This window comes from Xenopus laevis, chromosome 8L (assembly GCF_017654675.1).
Source record: "Xenopus laevis strain J_2021 chromosome 8L, Xenopus_laevis_v10.1, whole genome shotgun sequence".
Taxonomy (NCBI): domain Eukaryota; kingdom Metazoa; phylum Chordata; class Amphibia; order Anura; family Pipidae; genus Xenopus; species Xenopus laevis.
In genome coordinates this window covers 27,117,360-27,136,198 of record NC_054385.1, presented here as the reverse complement: position 1 = coordinate 27,136,198, position 18,839 = coordinate 27,117,360, and the positions used below count along the sequence as shown (strand labels likewise).

The following is an 18,839-nucleotide window of genomic DNA, read 5'->3' as shown; positions in this document are numbered from 1 at the left end:
TGTTGTTTGAGTTGGAGTTGATGCAATAGTTCAGTTGCTTCTTCCAGAGCTGTTACAGAATATTGTTTCCCACTTTGTTAAAAATAAAGGCGGAAGGGAAAAGCCCATCTATACTTTATATTATTTTGTTGTAAAATCACTGTTATAGGCTTAAATGATCGCCATTTGGCAATTGTAGCCGGATCAATGTTGCAGAGGATGACCTTCATGCTCCAATTGAGGAGATTGTCTCGCTGCATGGATTACTGCTTCTTTAGTTGTGTAATAGTGTAGTTTGAGTATTACATCTCTGGGATTACCTTGTGGTGGCCTTCCCAACGCTCTGTGGATTCTATCAATTTCCAATTTGGATACCGTAAGATGTGGGACTTGTTTGTTGAACAATTCAGTCATGTCATCTTCCAAATTTTTGTATGACTCTGGTAAACCCCTGATTCTGATATTTCCTCGACAAGATAGATTATCCATAACCTCAATTTTATCTTGTAGCTCTTGTAATTGGTATCGGAGGGTATCAATATCTGCCTCATGGCCTTCCAATACTGTTGTTGTGTCATCCATTCTGGTTTCTAAATATATGTTCTTTTACTTATTTCCTTTATATCTTTTGATAAAGAGGCTGTGATCTTTTTGTAGTTACATCCAATTCTGTACATAGCATTATTTTAAATTGCTCAACTAACAAAGCATCTCTTGAGTGCGATTTAGCAGATTATGTTTGAGGAAGTGTCTGCTCTGTGGATTCTTCCTCCCCTGAACAATTGACTGTAAAATAGTTTCTTTAGCCAAATATGCATCCAAATTGTGTGGCTTTTCTTTTTGTTTATCCTTTTGGGGAAAAATAGCTCTCCCTATTTTCCCCATTGTACAGTGAAGTTAGATTATATTAATAGCCAAGTGTACTTTTATTATCGCCAGTCCGGACTAATAAATTGATGCTGCAAAATGTGTTGTTATTATGGCTACAAAGATTGCACCTTTGCCTTTAACCGAGGCACATACTTCTGAAGGTGTGTTTGCTATCCACTCAACTTATAGCTGACATTTGTATCTGTGTAGTACTTGTAGGATACTTAAGGTCAATAACAGGATTCAATGTGGAGGGAGCGGAGCTTAACTTTGATGTTGTGCAGAACTGTGCATTGCAAAATAACATTAAAATACTTTTTCTATTGCTGTGATATTATAAGAGAGTCCCCATAGTAATATCCTGTGTACCACTATGAAAGCAATGTCCCCAGACCGTAGCGACAGCTATTAAACTAATATCACGGCCACACAATTAGTTTCAATATACGTAGTGTACCTTAGGCCTTGATGGCGTCTTTAACACTGCAGTCCACAGTGAATCAGCCCCTGGTGCCTTATGCTCACGAAATGAGTTGCCCTCGATAAAATTCAGCAACCATTCTTCCGTGCTTTCTGTAACTATTTTTACTGTGATTACCTTTGCCGCAAAGCTCTCAAGATGGCGCAGGCTGATTCAGTGCGCGTTAGTTTCCATAGGCCGCAGTGACGTCACTGACTTTGGCATCCGATATGGGTCTTACTTGATCTCAATTTGGCTTTTTTCCGTTAGAGATCACCAGTGGTTTTACATGTTTTCGATATTTAGGGACTGTCCAATCATACAATATTACACGGAGCTCCTGCAAGCACGTCTGTCCTCGTTCGCAGTTAGCTCAGCCCCACCAGCAAAGTCATTTTTGAAGATGCACAGTCTTCAAATAATTGTACATTATTAGATTGTAAGCTGTATTGGGCAGGCCCCCTCTACCTCTTCTATAGGTTATTTTGTATGTTCACAGTATACACCCATTTGGTGTACAGTACTGCGGAATCTATTGCTGGGATTTTTTGAAATATGTGTTCATGTAACTGAATCTCCAATAGTCCCAAATGAATTACACCTTTTCTCATGCTTTAGTCCATACCAGGAATAAGAAGAAATGCAATGCCAGTCATCATTATATTTCACATTGGGTATATGAAAAAGAGACATTATTACATTTATTAATCACTAGTCTGACTTAAAGGAGACATATAGCAAAATCACAGTAGACAGCACCAGTCTTGAAGATTGTTTAAAAAAGCCTTTATTGTAACTTCATGGCTTTATCATCTGAACAATTGCAACAACGTTTCAAGCCGCATGGCCCTTTATCAAGTTGAAGGAGACATATAGGATAAGTGAATCCCTCCCTAATATTGCAGGCAATAATGAATAATATATGGTGCTGATTTCACTTTGGGCCAAAAGTATTGGGAGTTTGCAAATTTGCTCCTGGGCTGTATCCCATGGCAGATGGTTTCTTTTAGTGCTCAACCTGCAGCTGGCAAAAAAACGCTAATCACTGATGGTTGCTATGGGTTACTGCCCAGGTGCAAATTTGCCCACTGTTTAATAAATGAGATCAAAAGTCTTTAGAAATGACCCCTTTATTGGAGCTCCCTACAGATCTGCTATGGTCTCTGTCTAGGTTTCAGATGAGGGAGGGAGGGAGGGGTGCGTCCTAACGGTCATTGCCAGAAGCACAGTAGGAGGGGGATAGCCAATCACAGCCCTGCACGGTGCACCCACACAAGAAAAACAGACTTCAGTTCCCTATCAGGTCCATCATGCTGCTGATTGTTTCCTATGCTAGAGTGCAGTGTGTTGAGTACCGCCGTCTCCCCTGAACAGACAGAATTCAGCTGTCAGGAAAGGGAACAAATTGGCAGGGCTAGTTGGGTTTCTGCAGAAATATTTAATAAATCAGCCTGAAACACTGCTTTATAATGGGATTCTGTCGTGATTTTTATGATGTCGTTTTTTTTTATGTAATTTCTAATTTCTACTGTTTATACTGCAAATAACTCACTCTACAATAAAAATGTAATTCCTGAACCAGCAAGGATATATATTTTTTACTTGTAATATTGGTGTGTAGGCAGCCATCTCAGGTCATTTTGCCTGGCCATGTGCTTTCAGATAGAGCCAGCACTTTAGGATGGAACTGCTTTCTGCTTTTCCTACTCAATTTAACTGAATGTGTCACAGTGGGACCTGGATTTTACTATTGAGTGCTGTTCTTAGATCTACCAGGCAGCTGTTATCTTGTGTTAGGTAGCTGCTATCTGGTTACCTTCCCATTGCTCTGTTGTTAGGCTGCTGGGGGGCAGGGGTGATATCACTCCAAATGCAGTACAGCAGTAAAGAGTGACTGAAGTTTATCAGAGCACAAGTCACTGGGGGCAGCTGGGAAACTTACAATATGTCTAGCCCCAGATAAAAAATTAAATATAAAAAAAATCTGTTTGCTCTTTTGAGAAATGGATTTCAGTGGATTTTGCTGGAGCAGCACTATTAACTGATGTATTTTGATTTTTTTTTTTTACCATGACAGTATCCCTTTAAGCACAATCATTCTATGTTAAAAATAGGGTCCAATGACATATAGTACAAAAAATAAATCATATGCAAGGTGGCTCAATTCAAGTGTTTATTAGCGCAAAATAATCACAGCAAATAACTTCAAAGCCATTGTATCAAATTGTATTAAAACAAACCACAAGGCAGTGTCCTCCCTCTGTCAGCATACCCCATGTCAACAGCTCCCTCCTGATGTGTTTCACGCCATTGGGTACTTAATCTCCTCTGATGAATCACCCAATTACATGAAACGCGTCAGGAGGGATTGGCTGACATGAGGTATGCTGACAGAGGAAGGACATAGCCTTGCAGTATGTTTTTTGATACAATGGTTTTGCTTTTATTTGCTGTGATTCTTTTTCACTAATAAATGCTTAAATTGAGCCACCTTGCATATTATTATTTTTTTTAATTAAAGCAGAACTGCGGGAGCAAACCTACACAGCTTTTTGTGGGTTCTCTATTGTGACCTCACCAATGTGTTTATTTTTGGGGAAGGCAACAGTAACACTAATCGATGATGTCTAAGTGTGCAGTAGTAACTCTTTATATATGGAGTGTCCACATGTACAACAGTAAGGGTGTCTAGCTGGCCAACACTATGGGGCACATTTACATAGGGTCGAATATCGTCAAAGTAAAATCCTTCGACTCCGAATATCGAAGTCGAAGGATTTACCGCTATTCGTTCATTCGAACGATCGTAGGAAAAATCGTCCGGTCAAATTTAATTCATTGATCGAATGATTTTCCTTCGATCAAAAAAACCTAGGAAAGCCTATGGGGACCTTCCCCATAGGCTAACATTGATGTTCGGTAGGTTTTAGTTGGTGAAGTAGGGGGTCAAGGTTTTTTTTGAAGTACTTCGACTATCGAATGGTCGAATAGTTAAAGATTTTTAGTTTGAATTCAAAGTCGTAGTCGAAGGTCGAAGTAGCCAAAAAAAAAAGAAATTCAAACTATTTTTTATTCTATTCATTGAGCTAAGTAAATGTGCCCCTTTCACTTCACAGCAATTGCCCATTTTTACTATAGCTCTCAGCATACAATACTAGGAATTACAGGAAGCGTAACAGGTTGACCTATAAATATATTTGCCACCTCACCCCTTCAAAACTGAACACATATGGAAACAGCCTGCATGGCTAATTAGCAATGATTTTATAGGTATTCCTATATGTATTTCTAAATGCAAGTGCATTCTTTAGTTCTACTTTTATGCATTTAGTTCTTACTGTTGACTGCCCACAATTTTTCGTCAATTTACTTTACGCTTTCAACCAGTGCAGCAAAAGCCTTTAAACCAGCCGTTTTTTGCCCTTGAAAATGCATCAAGTGTGCGTGAGTGTGCATGTGTTTAAAAAAAAAAAAAAATTTGATCATGCTTAAACACAGATCTGAACACTCATGGGTGCTGCTAGGTAGAATAACAAGGTAGAGTCCTGCAGCGGGTCGGGTAACCGTGGGTTACCCGCAAAAACGTGCGGTACCCTGCGGGTTGCGGGTAGAAGTTCCGGGTGCGGGTATAAACACAGGTCGCGGTTCTGCGGGTTTGCGGGTCGCGGGTCGGGTCTTCTCAATAGCGATTTTTACTCATTTTTTCTGATCACGCCTACTTCCGATGATGTCACTTCCGGTTTACAATGACAGCACTTCCTGTTTTACTCCTTTTTTTCTGATCAGGCCTACTTCCGACTATGTCACTTCCGGTTTACTGATTCTTGATGGTCAGCGGGTCGTGGGTTGCAGATAAGGTACTTGCGGGTCGAGTCGTGTAGTGGGTCCCAGCGGTTAAGAATGCGGGTTGCAGGTCCGGGTTGCGGGAACGGGTCGGGTATGGGTTCCAAAAAATGAACCCGTGCAGGACTCTATAACACGGGTCCTTAGATGTGCTCAAAGTTCCTTCTCAAAAATCCATCAGAAGAATAAGAGTCCCTTTTGAATCCCCTTAGTAAATGATAGTTACTGAATCAGGCAAAAAAAATTGCCAGTGTAAGCAAGTCCTTAATTGCATTAAATTCCAGCAATAATTGAGCTTGATGCTGATCATCTGCGGCTGCTCCTGTGGCTGGGAAATAAACACACAAGCCTTCTCTCTGCTGAATTCATTATTTCTTAAGCAAAGCAGACATGCATTGAAAATGACGTTCACACACACACACACACAAGGGGGAGTGTCTTTCATCACAGTGCTCAGCCAAATTAAAGCACCATCAGTGCAGGCACTGGGAATGAGAGGAGAAAGAAGGAGGCAGGAGGAAGAAGGTTAAAAGATACATAAACACCCATCCCTGGGAATATCTGCCTCCACCAAAAGCATCCCACAGGTAGTTCTTCTTATTGGATATTTATCATTGTAAGAATATTATATAGCAGGTGTAAATAACAAGTGCTGTCTCCTGAGGGATCTGACCTGCCATTACAGATTTCAGAGAGAGAGAGAGAGAATAAAAACATGAGAGCTGGAGCTGCGGGTACATTATTAGCCTTCTCTCAGCTAGAGGTGTGAGTGCTAAGGTGACAGCTGGGTGAGTGGAGCAGAGAGGACAATGGCAAGCGGAGCATCTGGCGCAGTAGTGCAGCAAGTAGGATTCACACGTGCATCAGTTGACAGATAGTGAAGAGAGCAGGCAGCGCGGGAGTTGCACCAAATGCCTTGTGTTTTCGGCACAATTTTTATTCATTTAGGACAAGTTATCAGGAGGTTGGCTCTGTTGCAATGCAGAACAGAGTGTTCAGTTACTTTACTTCAATTACTAAAAGAACAGCAGTGGTTTTAATGCAAAGCAGAAGGGCATCTCTGTCAGCCCCCCCCCCCCCCCCCCCACTATCTACTGGGAATGTAGACAAATATGCAATGGATTTATTATATAGTGTAATGACAGATATTTTCAGTGATGTTCAGCCTGGCCTGTTGGAAACAGCTGTAAATTGGACTGTTTGGACTAATTTGACTTGATTTTAGGAAACTGGCCACCCTTAGCTTGTTGCGTTGCCAGGAGCCCCAGATCCTGAAACAAAGAATGAAATTAGGTGCCGAGATAGAAAAACCCCTTCCAATCCCAAGGCAGAGTACTCTATGATGAATCTCATCCTCTCAAAAAATAAATATATAGTAAGCATGTTCTATATAAATCAGTCTTTTGATCCGTTTTCAAGTTCCATTTCATTTTCATATGCTCTATGCAATTTATTTGTCCGGCTCCAGCTAGTCCATGCAACTTCCCTCCTAAAGCTCTTGTTAAATCTGCATTGGATTACATGAGGCAGCCTCTCTAGAAGATTGATCTTTCCTGTATATTATTTGTTCCCTTGCAGTACAGATCTGCCCATTCATAGCCTTACGCTTGATCCTTTTGATTCCGTCTCTCTCTTATCTGCACATTTCTCATTATATTTTCACCTGCTGCTGCCCTCCTCAAGGGTCTCACCACCACTCCTCCTCTTATCATTCATTTACTCAGCATTCCCCCTTTTCTTGGTGCACCATATTTTCCTTTTAACTATTTATAGCCCCTGTTAGAGCAAACAAAACGGATTAGAGAGAAAGCAATTCTGCTAATCTCTGCTGCTCATAGCTTAATTCCAGGCTGCTAATTCCCCATGTCATTTTTCTGCAGGAGCTAGCCACCAAATAAAGAAAAAGTGGTTTTATAACCAATATAGATTTTTGGTTGGAAGATAAAACAATTTTTATACCCAGAAAACATGTGTTAAAGGACACTGCTTTGGATAGCAAAATGGCCCTGCCATGACTTGATTTAGCCCATTAGCAACCCTGCAGATTCAAATTGCCCTCCACTTATAGGTCTGACACTTATGCACAAAATGCTCATACTTGAAACCAGTTATCACTGACATTTTTGTGTCTTTAGATATAGCAATTTTACATGTAGTCTTTGCTTTGGGTTTTTATTGTTTAACTATAATGGGAACTATTATGGGATGTCTTATCATGAATGTTTGGTACCTGGATGTTTATTGATCATTGATGATCAATAAACATTATTGATGTCTTATTGATGTCTTAATTGGGACCACCATTCCTAAGCTCCTCTAACATTGTGACTGCATTTTTATGTCAGTCTGGGGTGTTCGGAGCCCCAGGGCTGCCAACTTAGGAGTCCCCACCCTGTTGTGAGCTCCTCCTTTTCAACTTTTGCAGCGGCAATAAGAAGAACCAGGGGAGGGACCATAGTTCCTGGCCTGGGTCGGCAGGGCCCACTGGGTTGTTTTGCTGGTGCCCTCTCTGGCTCAACCTGACCCTGAACAGATAGCCCACACAGTGTGACCCTCTGGAACCAGAACTAGATTTATCAGTACTGGTCCAGCTTGCTGGGGGGTAAACTCCTACAATGTTAATGGAAGACTTAGAGTGATTGGCTGAGCTGCAAAGTATTGGGGACCTTCAAATACTCATCTGATTAATGTACAGACTGACACTTAAACATCAAATTTGGCATTTTTCAAGTGGCTGGCGATTGGTATTCGAGAAACAATACCTATGCTCACACATCTTCATTTTTTTAATAACTTTTTTGGGTGAAATATGTCATTGTGTGCAGGCAGCTAGGAAATGCCAGAAGCCACACTTCACTTGCAGTACTTGTCAAAAGTATCTCAGCTGGACACAGTAAGCCTTATCTATAATCAGAAGTTGAATGTGCCAAGTGTACCAATGGCAGCATAATGGAGTGCGCATTGCATAATGCTCTGATTAATTACATGCAAGGGAATGCATTAAGACCATGGAACGTCAAAATGAATGTCAACCTTTAGCAGGTTGTGTCAGTAGCAGCAACTAACTTGGGCCAAGTAATATGGATGCCGCACGCCACTCCAACACAAAATCTAGGGAAATAGCATGTCCCACAACTTGGTCATTTGCTTCCAACTGGTGTATGGCGCACAAGTTTCCATGGAGGCTACTCACCATGAATCTGCATTAAGGAGAATACTGTATTGTGGATATAAACAGCAAGATTTACATCCAATATTTGCACTCTGCAAGTTGCAGTGTGTGTAAAAATTAGGCTTACAGTCTTGGTGCCCATATATTGGCAGTGCTTTGCATGGTTTAACATACACATTTAACATCTACCATGGCAGGTTCTCTGCAAATTACACAGTCATTTAAAGGAAATACTTGGGAGTAAGTCATCTGATACATGTACAAAATACACCATGAATAAACAATATATTAATACAATGATTGGCAGAATCACATTTAGGGGCATATTTATTATGCTGTTGTGTAAAAAAACAGCAAGATAATACACCACAAATTACTTTTGCATGTCAGCACCACTATATGTATTTTTGCACTATAATGTGCTAAAGCAAGGATGTATACAAGCTTAGATATTAGCAGAAGGGTTAAAAAAGGTGGCAGTATTGGGTCTAGAAAGATTTATTGCTTATATCTTTGCCCTGTGAGATGTGGTTTTTATACTTGTTGGGTGTAAAAAGGGAAACTCCCTGGGATAGCACACCTAATGGCATGAAATGCGTTAGGATGGAGGAACTAATGGAGCATTGAGATTTATGTTCTTTTGGTATGGTGTACATTTTGGATGCCTTTATCGTTGTTTTGTGCACCAAGTCAAAGGTTTCATGTGTAATATTGTTTGTATATATATTACAAATTACACTAACAGGGAGATGGCCAATGAGGTTGGACACTTTTCAGCAGCAGTTCCAACTCCTCATAAGTTAAAAAGTTGCTTTCTCTGTAGTCCAAGGACGTCCGACCTATTGCCTTCTAGTGGCTGTAAAAAATTGTAGTAAGTTGTATCGGTGGAACAGACCTGCTGCAAAGTGATTACTATATATGTATAGAAAGAAAACCAATCCAATTATTCCAGGGAACGATTCTTTCATTTCATGTCAACCTATAGAGTGATTAATTGAAAATTGATAACGTTCAAGCCAAACATTTGATTTGCCATTTTGCATTCATTTGTTCCCACAATGCCTTGCACACTTCTGTGATACTTTTTCTATTATACTAGGAAAACGGGGCATTGTAGGAACTATAATCTTGGCTGAAGGAGAGACAAATACCGCTATATACTACTGCTATTTCGTTTCAATAGACTAGCAGGGCAGAGAATAGGGACAGACAAATATTATTTTAATTACAGCAATTACATTTATTAATCCATATTGGAAAGTTCAGCTTAGCATTACATTTTCATGCAATAAAAGTTTTTTTTAAATTATTTTGGTGGAGCTCCCCTTTAAAATCACAGCGGCATTGCAAATCAGTCTGATTAGTTGTGTGTACTGTGTATGTGCCAAAAGGGAAGACACTGCAAAAATATTATTTGGATATGAAACAGCAATTTTTGTAGTAAATATATGTGCAATCAATTCAACTTACAAACCCCCTCAAAAAGCAGTCCCATAGGCAGTTCCCATAACTAGCAAGGTCCCACTGTTGTGTAACTAGTATTCAGCAGACCCCACAACAGTGGTGGGAAGCTGGGTGTGGTCCAGATGGTTTCAGGGTCTGCTGTATGTATACTTGTAAAGTCACAGTTCAGTACTCACCACTCTTCATTATTTAGTGGTTTATGGATATATAAGTCCCAAGTTCACTTAACCCCTAATATGCTGGTTATATGATACTGTATCCTGTGTCCCAACCTTGAGATGTGTGAGGTGGTGTTTCTACAAAATAAAAAGGCCTATGACCTCTGGCACCCCACTTTAAGGCAATACATTTCTTGAAAAATCAGGGTCATTCATATTAAATTCAAATTGCCTCCTTGACATTTACATTCAGATGTAAGTAGTGCATCCCTGCTAACTGGATTTCCTGGAAACCTTGGTGTTTCATATGATTTAGTAACCTTACCCTACTTGCCCTTGTGATAAGAGAACAGATGTGGAATACTTACTCCTAAAGTCCAAGGTTGAAATTGCTCAATCCTGTAAATAAAAACATAAACAAATGCTGGCACGAAGTAAAAAAAAAACTGGATGGACAGTATATAAATCATTATTTGTGTTAGTAGGGGGCAGATTTATCATAGTTTGAAAATAGAGCTCAGCACAGTAAAGCTCACCCATATTCTAGTTATTCCTATGGGATTTTTAGAACTGTATTTTTTAATGGGTTAAAGTTAGAGTTCCTTCCTTTATAAATATGCTTTTAAAAATCCTGTAGGAATGACTAAGCTGTCACCCATTCCTATTAGAAGAAAGGGGGTTCTGTCTTAATATTCGGAAGGTGTTTTTTACAGTGAGACAAGTGATACATTAGATAGCTTTAAAAAGGGGTTGGATGGATTTTTAGCAAGTGAGGGAATACAGGGTTATGGAAGATAGCTCATAGTACAAACTGATCCAGGGACTGGTCCAATTGCTATTTTGGAGTCAGGAAGGAAAATAGGAGAAGCTTCAAATTGGGTTTTTTGCCTTCGTCTGGATAAACTAGAAGTTAGGCACATTATATATAGACTTAAGGGTTGAACTTCATGTACATTTCTCTATTTTCAACCTAACTTAATATGTATGTAAAGGACTAGAATGTGGGTGATTAATTGGCCACCAGGTCTTTAAAATCATTATTAACGGTAGCTCATTCCTAACTGGAACTGATGGACCCTTTTTGCTTTTTTACAATGTGTTGAGTGTGGGGAAAGGTGTTGACCTGTAGATTAAGGGGCACTTCTGTCATAATATAAGGCTAGAACCTGGCCTCCTATGGATTTTTCCAGGGGCAGCAAAAGTATTACCAGTAGATAACTTTAAGAGCTGAACCTCAAATAAGCCCTGGTATTGTAAGTACACAAAAACCCAAACAGTAACATAGTAACAGTACGTTAGGTTGAAAAAAGACACACATCCATCAAGTTCAACCTTTTAACTTCTTTTTTTTTAACCTGCCTAACTGCCAAAGGAAGGAAGGCAAAAAACCCCATCTGAAGCCTGTCCAATTTGCCTCAGAGGGGGAAAAATTCCTCTCTCCAAAATGGCAATCAGATTAGTCCCTGGATCAACTTGTACTATGAGTTATCTTCCATAACCCTGTATTCCCTCGCTTGCTAAAAAGCCATCCAACCCCTTCTTCAAGCTATCTAATATATCAGCCTGTACAACTGATTCAGGGAGAGAATTCCAAATCTTCACAGCTCTCACTGTAAAAAAACCCCTTCCAAATATTTAGGCGGAATCTCTTTTCTTCTAATCGGAATGGGTAACCTTGTGTCAGCTGGAAAGACCACTGGTAAATAAAGCATTAGAGAGATTATTACATGATCCCCTTATATAAATATATAAGGGGATCATATAATAATCTCTCTAACTATGTATACCTAGTTATCATATCACCCCTTAAGCGCCTCTACTCCAGCGTGAACATCCCCAATTTGGTCAGTCTTTCCTCATAGCTAAGATTTTCCATACATTTTACAAGCTCAGTTGCCCATCTCTGTACTCTCTCTAATACAATAATGTCCCGTTTCATTGATGGAGACCAAAACTGTACGGCATATTCTAGATGGGGCTTTATAAAGTGGAAGAATGACCGCTTCCTGCCGTGAATCAATGCCCCTTTTAATACAGCTCAAGACCTTATTTGCTCTTGATGCTGCTGACTGGCATTGCTTGCTACAATGTAGGAGAGAGCAGAGGTGCTCCCTAAACTAGCAGTTCCACCCCACCCTGAACAGGTTAGAGAAAGTCTCAGTGGGATAGATTTACCACCAGGCTGGTAAAATGACCTAGGTAGCCCTAATCATTCATGACTATCAGTCTTGAAGCTCTAGCAAATGCTGGCACTTTATATCAGTCCTGTGGGGCTATTTGGATTTTTGTGTTCTTAAAATACCAGGGCTTATTTGAATTAGTCCAGACATGCCTGATAATATTAATAGAGGAGGCAGCAGGGCACAGACTGTTAGCTTGCTTGGTTAAACTGTAAATTACTTAGAGAAAACACAAATCTCATAAGTAAAACATTGCTATCTTATTAATTGCTCTCTGTTTCTTTACTAAAACAGGTCAAACAGGAAAAACATGGCACTTGCGGACCACACAGGCTGCATTCAACAAGGAGAGGAGCTGCCCCCATTCCCTGACATCATAGAACTAAATGTTGGAGGGCAGGTTTACATCACTCGCTATCCCACATTGGTGAGTGTGCCCGGCTCCCTCCTCAGCGAGATGTTTTCTCAAAAAAATTCTCGTCCTCTAGCCAGGGACAGCAAAGGCCGTTACTTTTTAGACCGAGATGGGTTTCTCTTCCGATATGTCCTGGATTACATGAGGGACCAGCAGCTGGTGCTTCCCGACCACTTTCCAGAAAGGCTGAGGCTGCAAAGAGAAGCGGAATTCTTCAGACTTCCAGAACTGGTTAAGATTTTGGCACCCAAAGTCAGCAAGCAGAATTCCATTGGTGATGATGCTTTTCAAAGTGACTCAGAGGAGCAGTCGCCCAATGTAGAGGTTGCACGAAATTTGGCTTCGGTCAGTGCAGCTCTTGTGGCGGCTGCTGGCAACCAATCCGCCATGTCCGACCTGCGCCGTTCTGGCTTCATCACCATTGGATACAGAGGTTCATACACTCTGGGACGAGATAGCCAAACAGATGCCAAATTCAGAAGGGTGGCACGGATTATGGTTTGTGGCAAAACGTCCTTGGCCAAAGAGGTATTTGGGGACACTTTGAATGACAGCCGGGATCCCGACCGGCCACCCGAAAGATATACTTCCAGGTACTACCTGAAATTCACCTTCCTAGAACAGGCTTTTGATAGGTTGGCAGATGCTGGATTTCACATGGTTGCTTGTAACTCCACTGGAACCTGTGCTTTTGCTCATGACCAAACGGACGACAAGATCTGGACATCTTACACCGAATATGTTTTCTACCGTGAGTGACCCAAACTGCTAAAATATCCACTCTCCCACCCAACCTTTTCCTCACCCGTATCTCCTGCTGAACCTTTGTGTAGAGGCAAACTACATATTAACTTCTCTGTGACTCTTGCAATTACAATCATGCAGAACCTTCCTATAGACTCCAACCCTTTGTTTGTCCAGTAGAATAATGTCCTCGGGACTGACCGGATGAAGATGCCACCAACCTCGCTGACTTTCCTTTCCCTTTTGCCAGCCCCACTTGTTTTTCCTTGAGAAATAGATGTATATAGACATGTTCCAAATGTTATCGTTGTCAGAGTGGGGTTTTTAATGACAACAAATTGATAAATGGCCATACACTTATCTTAAGTAGGTACTTTATACTCTAGCTTGGTGAGCAATTACGGGGCTCAGCTGCATTCATTGCTCTTGACTTAATCCTCTCAGCAGCACAATGCTAACCAGCTACAGTGTATGGGAACCAACTATGATCTTCGCTTAAGCCACTGTGAACTATTATCTGGTAGAAGCAAGATATTGGCATGTTGTTGCTTAACTGCCTTCTCTTTCTTCCATTTTACTGCTAACTTACTATTGTTAAATATTTGTAGGGTGCTAAGGGGAGGCAAGGCAATAGTGCAATGAAAAAAAAAAGCTTGACATCAAGCACAATAATCAAAGCACATTGTTCATTATCTTAAAATAAAGGGACTTATAAAAATAAATTCATGTCATCAAAATCTATTTTCTTGCAGTACAAAAGTACCCCGATGTAGAATCACTGTAGGGTTTCTATCAATTCCCCCCCCTCCCAGGTATTCTGTCTTCCTTGTCCTTTAAAAAGATATTGATAAATGCTATAGATAGACCTATTCTAAGCAACTGGTCTTTAATTTAATTTTGTATGTACAGGTATGTGATCCGTTACCCAGAAACCCGTAATACAGAATTACGGAAAGACTGTCTTCCATAGACTCCATTTTACCCAAATTTTAAAAAATTGATTTCCTATTTCTCTGTAATAATAAAACAATACCTTGTCATTGATGCCAACTGAGATATAATTAATCCTTATTGGAAACACCAGCCTATTGGGTTTATTTAATGCTTACATGATTTAAGGTGTGAAGATCCAAATTACAAAAAGATCCATTATCTGGAAAGCCACAGGTCCCAAGCATTTTGGATAACAGGTCCCATAGCTGTATTTTAAATTATTAGCCTTTCTATTCTGCCTATTTCCCATCTGCGACTGTAAATGCTGTTTGGCTGTTGGGATCATTGACTCTGGCAACAAAAAATGGCAGACCCATTGTGATGTTTTTTGTGTTTCTCTCCCGCACCCTTTTCTAATTATTTTTCATTCTGATTTCCAAACTGCTGCCTGATTGTTGTGGTTTTAAGTCCTAGCAACTAGATTGCAGCTGAAATTCCAAGCACGGGAGTTACAGAACACAAAACATAAATTAAATACCGTATATACTCGTGTATAAGCCGACCCGTGTCTAAGCCGAGGTACCTAATTTTACCTACAAAAACTGGGAAAACTTATTGACTCGCGTATAAGCCTAGACACAACTAAGACCCTTTATGCTACAATCACTACAGCGCAAACTAAATCACTGAAAATTTGTCCCCCCCCAGTGGATTTATATTACAGATATTTTTCAGCTGAGACAAAATATACTTTCCACTAGCAATTATACACACAGACACACATATACTTTACACACACACTCTTCCCACAAAATAATCACACACACATACTATACACACAAACTCCCCACACATATACTATATACACACACAAACTCTCTACCCACACCATCATACACTATATACACTCACCACACAATAATGAAATTGCGGGGAAACGCGAGGGGTGTCCGGCTGCTGCTCGAGCTGTGGACTTCCAGGGGAGTAGACGGGAGGAGGAGGCTGGGTCACTGGGGAAGGAAAGACTCGTCCCCGGATTAGACACAAGGGACTCGGTATGAGCAAATAACGAGGCGAATTCCCTGGCTGGATCGGCTGATGATTCATCGCTCCTTCCGCCCAATGCCACACTCGATCATCCGCAGCACGAGCGCCTCCTCCGGGGGAGGAATGGGCTGATCGGGCGGGGGAAGGAGCGGACTGTGGATAAAGGGAGAGTCCATGTGTCCGAGGGAGGAAGGTCGGGTAGAGGGAAGACTCCCGGGGAGCGGATTCCCCACAGGTTGGAGGGACTGGCCGTCAGTTCCGGTTAGAGGAGCCGCTTGTGCCCGGGGTTCGCTAATTCCTTATTAGCCCAACACAGACCCCCGGCTCACAGCCAGTTCTTCCGCCCTTTGCACCTGCTCTTTCCGGATCCTGTCCCCTCCCGGTGCTGGGCAGGTGCTACGGACAGAGGGAGCCCCCTGCAGGCAGCGCGGACACGTCGAGCCCCGGGGAGGGAAGTGTCACATTAGGCAGGAGCCCCTCGCGTATACTTACCCGGGTATAAGCCGAGGTCAATTTTTTCAGCACATTTTGGGTTATACACGAGTATATACGGTATCTGGAAAACTGCAAGAATAGACACTGCTGTCTACATCATAGTTAAAGCCAATTTTGGCTTCGACTTTAGGCATCATGCACACTATCTTTCAAAGGCTAAAATCTTTTACCTGGCACAATTGCACTGCAGTCACTGCACACATCATATGTTTTTTGATAATATTCAAGTGTCTGATATATAAACGTTTAAGAGCTAGTCAACTTTTAAGTTAACTTAAGTTAAGGCAATTCCTTATTTATTTGTTATACTTTTTGAATTATTTGCCTTCTTCTTTTGACTCTTTCCAGCTTTCAAATTGGGGTCACCGACCCATCTAAAAACAAATGCCCAGTAAGGCTACAAATGTATTGTTATTACTACTTTTTATTACTACTACTTCTTTTTATTACTCATCTTTCTATCCAGGCCCTCTCCTATTTATATTCCAGTCTCTTATTCAAATCAGTACATGTTTGCAATGGTAATTTGGACCCTAACAACCAGATAGCTGCTGAACTTGCAAACTGGGGCGTTGCTGAATAAAAAGCTAAATAGCACAAAAACGACAAATAATAAAAAAATAAATAAAACAAATTGCAAATTGTCACAGAATATCAGTCTCTGCATCATACTAAATGTTCATTTAAAGGTGAACAATCCCTTTAACATTCTGCACAAAGTTTCTAGAGCTCCCTTACCAACAGGGCATTTATGTGCCTCAATGCAGCAACCTGGTCCAACCAAACAGTATTCTGTTGGAATCTGTCAATTAAATAATGAAATCAAATACAGGTATGGGATCCCTTATCTAGAAACCCGTTATCCATGTCTAAATTATGGGAAGGCCATCTTGCATAGACTTAGCTTTAAGCAAATAAGTCTAATGTCTACAAATAATTTCTGTATAATAATGGATCCATTAATTATCCATATGAGTGAATCCATACTGGTGGCAAAACAATCCTATTGGGTTTATTAAATGTTTAAATGGTTTATAGCAGACGTAAGGTATGGTGAGCCAGATTACAGAAATACCTCTTATAATAGATCCTATACCTTTATCTTGTTGCTTTGGTTAACTGCACTGCTGTGTATGTGCACCTGTGTTACTGAATGAACATTATACAGTGTACAGTAAAGGAGAAGGGAGAATATACTCACATTGAATAAAGATGCATACTATATATAACAATTATATACTATGACCTATACTTTATTATACTGTTATCATACACAAATAATAAATATTATGTGCTACAGCATATGTTCCATTAGTATACTGTTAATAATTAGCCCACACAAAGTCGGGCCCCATATCAGCAATGTAGGGTGCTAAGGGGAGACATGCTGCTGCATTTCATATTTCTTGTGCCTGTGTAAATTGCACAATTCCCATTCATAACAAATAACATTTTGTGCTTTTTATACAGTCTACAAAGCAGTCTGCCATGCAGAGAGCAGTCAGAGCATGGGGTTCTGTATTGTGATACCGTACATTTATTTTCATGATGTTGTCTGGAAAGGGGGGCTGTAATGCATGTGATGGGTCTTAATATCAGATACATTAGCAAAGATGCACTACAACAGCACAAACCTGAGCCCTCTTGTAATAAAAAAAATTCTTTATCATGATTTTTGCAAATGAAAACGCTAGTTAATGCGCTTTACTTTTATCATAATTCGTATTTTAGTAAGAATTATTTCATATTTATATTCAAATTTATATTCAGCCCTTTACTATTCATCTTATATGGTGACTTCCTATCTGCTGCCGGGTTGCTAGGCTAAATAAGCCCTAGTAATCAGATAACTTCTAATATTACTGTCAACATATTGTTCCAAAAATAAAGAAAGAAAACCACAAATATAGAAAATAAAGACCAGTTGCAGATTGTTTTAGAAACTGTCTATATTACGGCTGTCCAACTGGAGTATAAGGAACTGAGCTGGATATTCCCTCCAAAGAATTTTATGGCCCCCAGTCTGCTTTTGGGTAAGGTCACACTGGGAGATTGGGGGAGATTTAGTCGCCTGGCGACTAATCGCCTCTTCTTTGGGGCGACTAATCTCCCTGAACTTCTTTCCCCTGCCTTCCGCTGGCTAGAATTAAAAAAACGCCAGCGGCATGGCACTTGCGTCGCTTCATTTTCCGAAGTCGCCCGAAGTTGCCGCATGAGGAAACTTCGGCCGACTTTGGAAAGCAGTTCGGAGAGATTAGTCGCCCCAAAGAACAGGCGATTAGTAGCCAGGCGACTAAATCTCCCCAAATCTCCCAGTGTGACCTTCCACAGACATTATCATTTGAATTGAATCCGCCCCTCAAACATACTGTACGAGAAATAATCGGCCCACTACATGTGATAAGTTAGATGGCACCAGTCTACATCATTCTCAGAATGTAGTTTAACATAAACAGCCCCTTTAACAAGATGGGAGTGACCTGCCAAGGTACCAGGAGATCTCCTGGTCACAGCCAGACAATTCCCATTTCTACCTTTCTTCTTTAATTCCACCATAGTTCTATACGCTACTTATTATATTCTGTACTGTCTCCATCTAAATTATTGTGAGAATGGGCCCTTGATATCAGGCTCACTGGTGGACCAGAGGAGGTATAGTCTAACACTCAGAGCAGGTACTAGGGGTAGGAATAGTAGGCATGTGCCTCGGGCGCAAAGCTGGGGGGGCACCAGGCATGAACCTTCTCTGCTTCTCCTATCCCCTAGTCCAGTCCCCACTCACAGCTGTGCCGGCATGTGCATTCTTTTTAGCACGTGCACGCTGTTTCGCGTTGAATCTTTTTTTGCGCATGCGCACCTGTGGGGCGCTACAACCGGCCAGGCTGCCCAGGGCACCTGGCCAGGTTGGCCCAGCACTGCTAACACTGGCCTTTAATAAACCCTAATTGTGAACTTCCTAGGGTTTGCAGGGATAGGGGGACATTTTTGACCCTGAGTCAATAGGGTGCCTAAAATCGGCTCACCAAAAAGCATTGTTCCAAGGGCGTAACTACAGGGGAAGCAGACCCTGCACCTGCAG

The 18,839-nt window shown here is 40.9% G+C and overlaps 1 protein-coding gene across 3 annotated transcripts in view; it reads left to right on the top strand.

Annotated features, from left to right (window-relative positions):
* XB5843935.L (provisional ortholog of potassium channel tetramerization domain containing 12 L homeolog) overlaps positions 1–18,839 on the top strand; it is a 102,453-nt gene that overhangs the window by 47,509 nt on the left and 36,105 nt on the right. Inside the window, exons 1-2 of one of the 3 annotated variants that reach the window (XM_018229619.2) lie at positions 5,604–5,739; positions 12,421–13,292. In XM_018229619.2, the coding sequence (XP_018085108.2) occupies positions 12,437–13,292 (856 nt within the window). In that variant the 5' untranslated portion in view covers positions 5,604–5,739; positions 12,421–12,436. Of the gene's footprint in view, positions 1–5,603; positions 5,740–12,420; positions 14,008–18,839 lie in introns of those variants that run through there. The other 2 variants (XM_041572566.1, XM_041572567.1) reach the window with 2 other exon arrangements.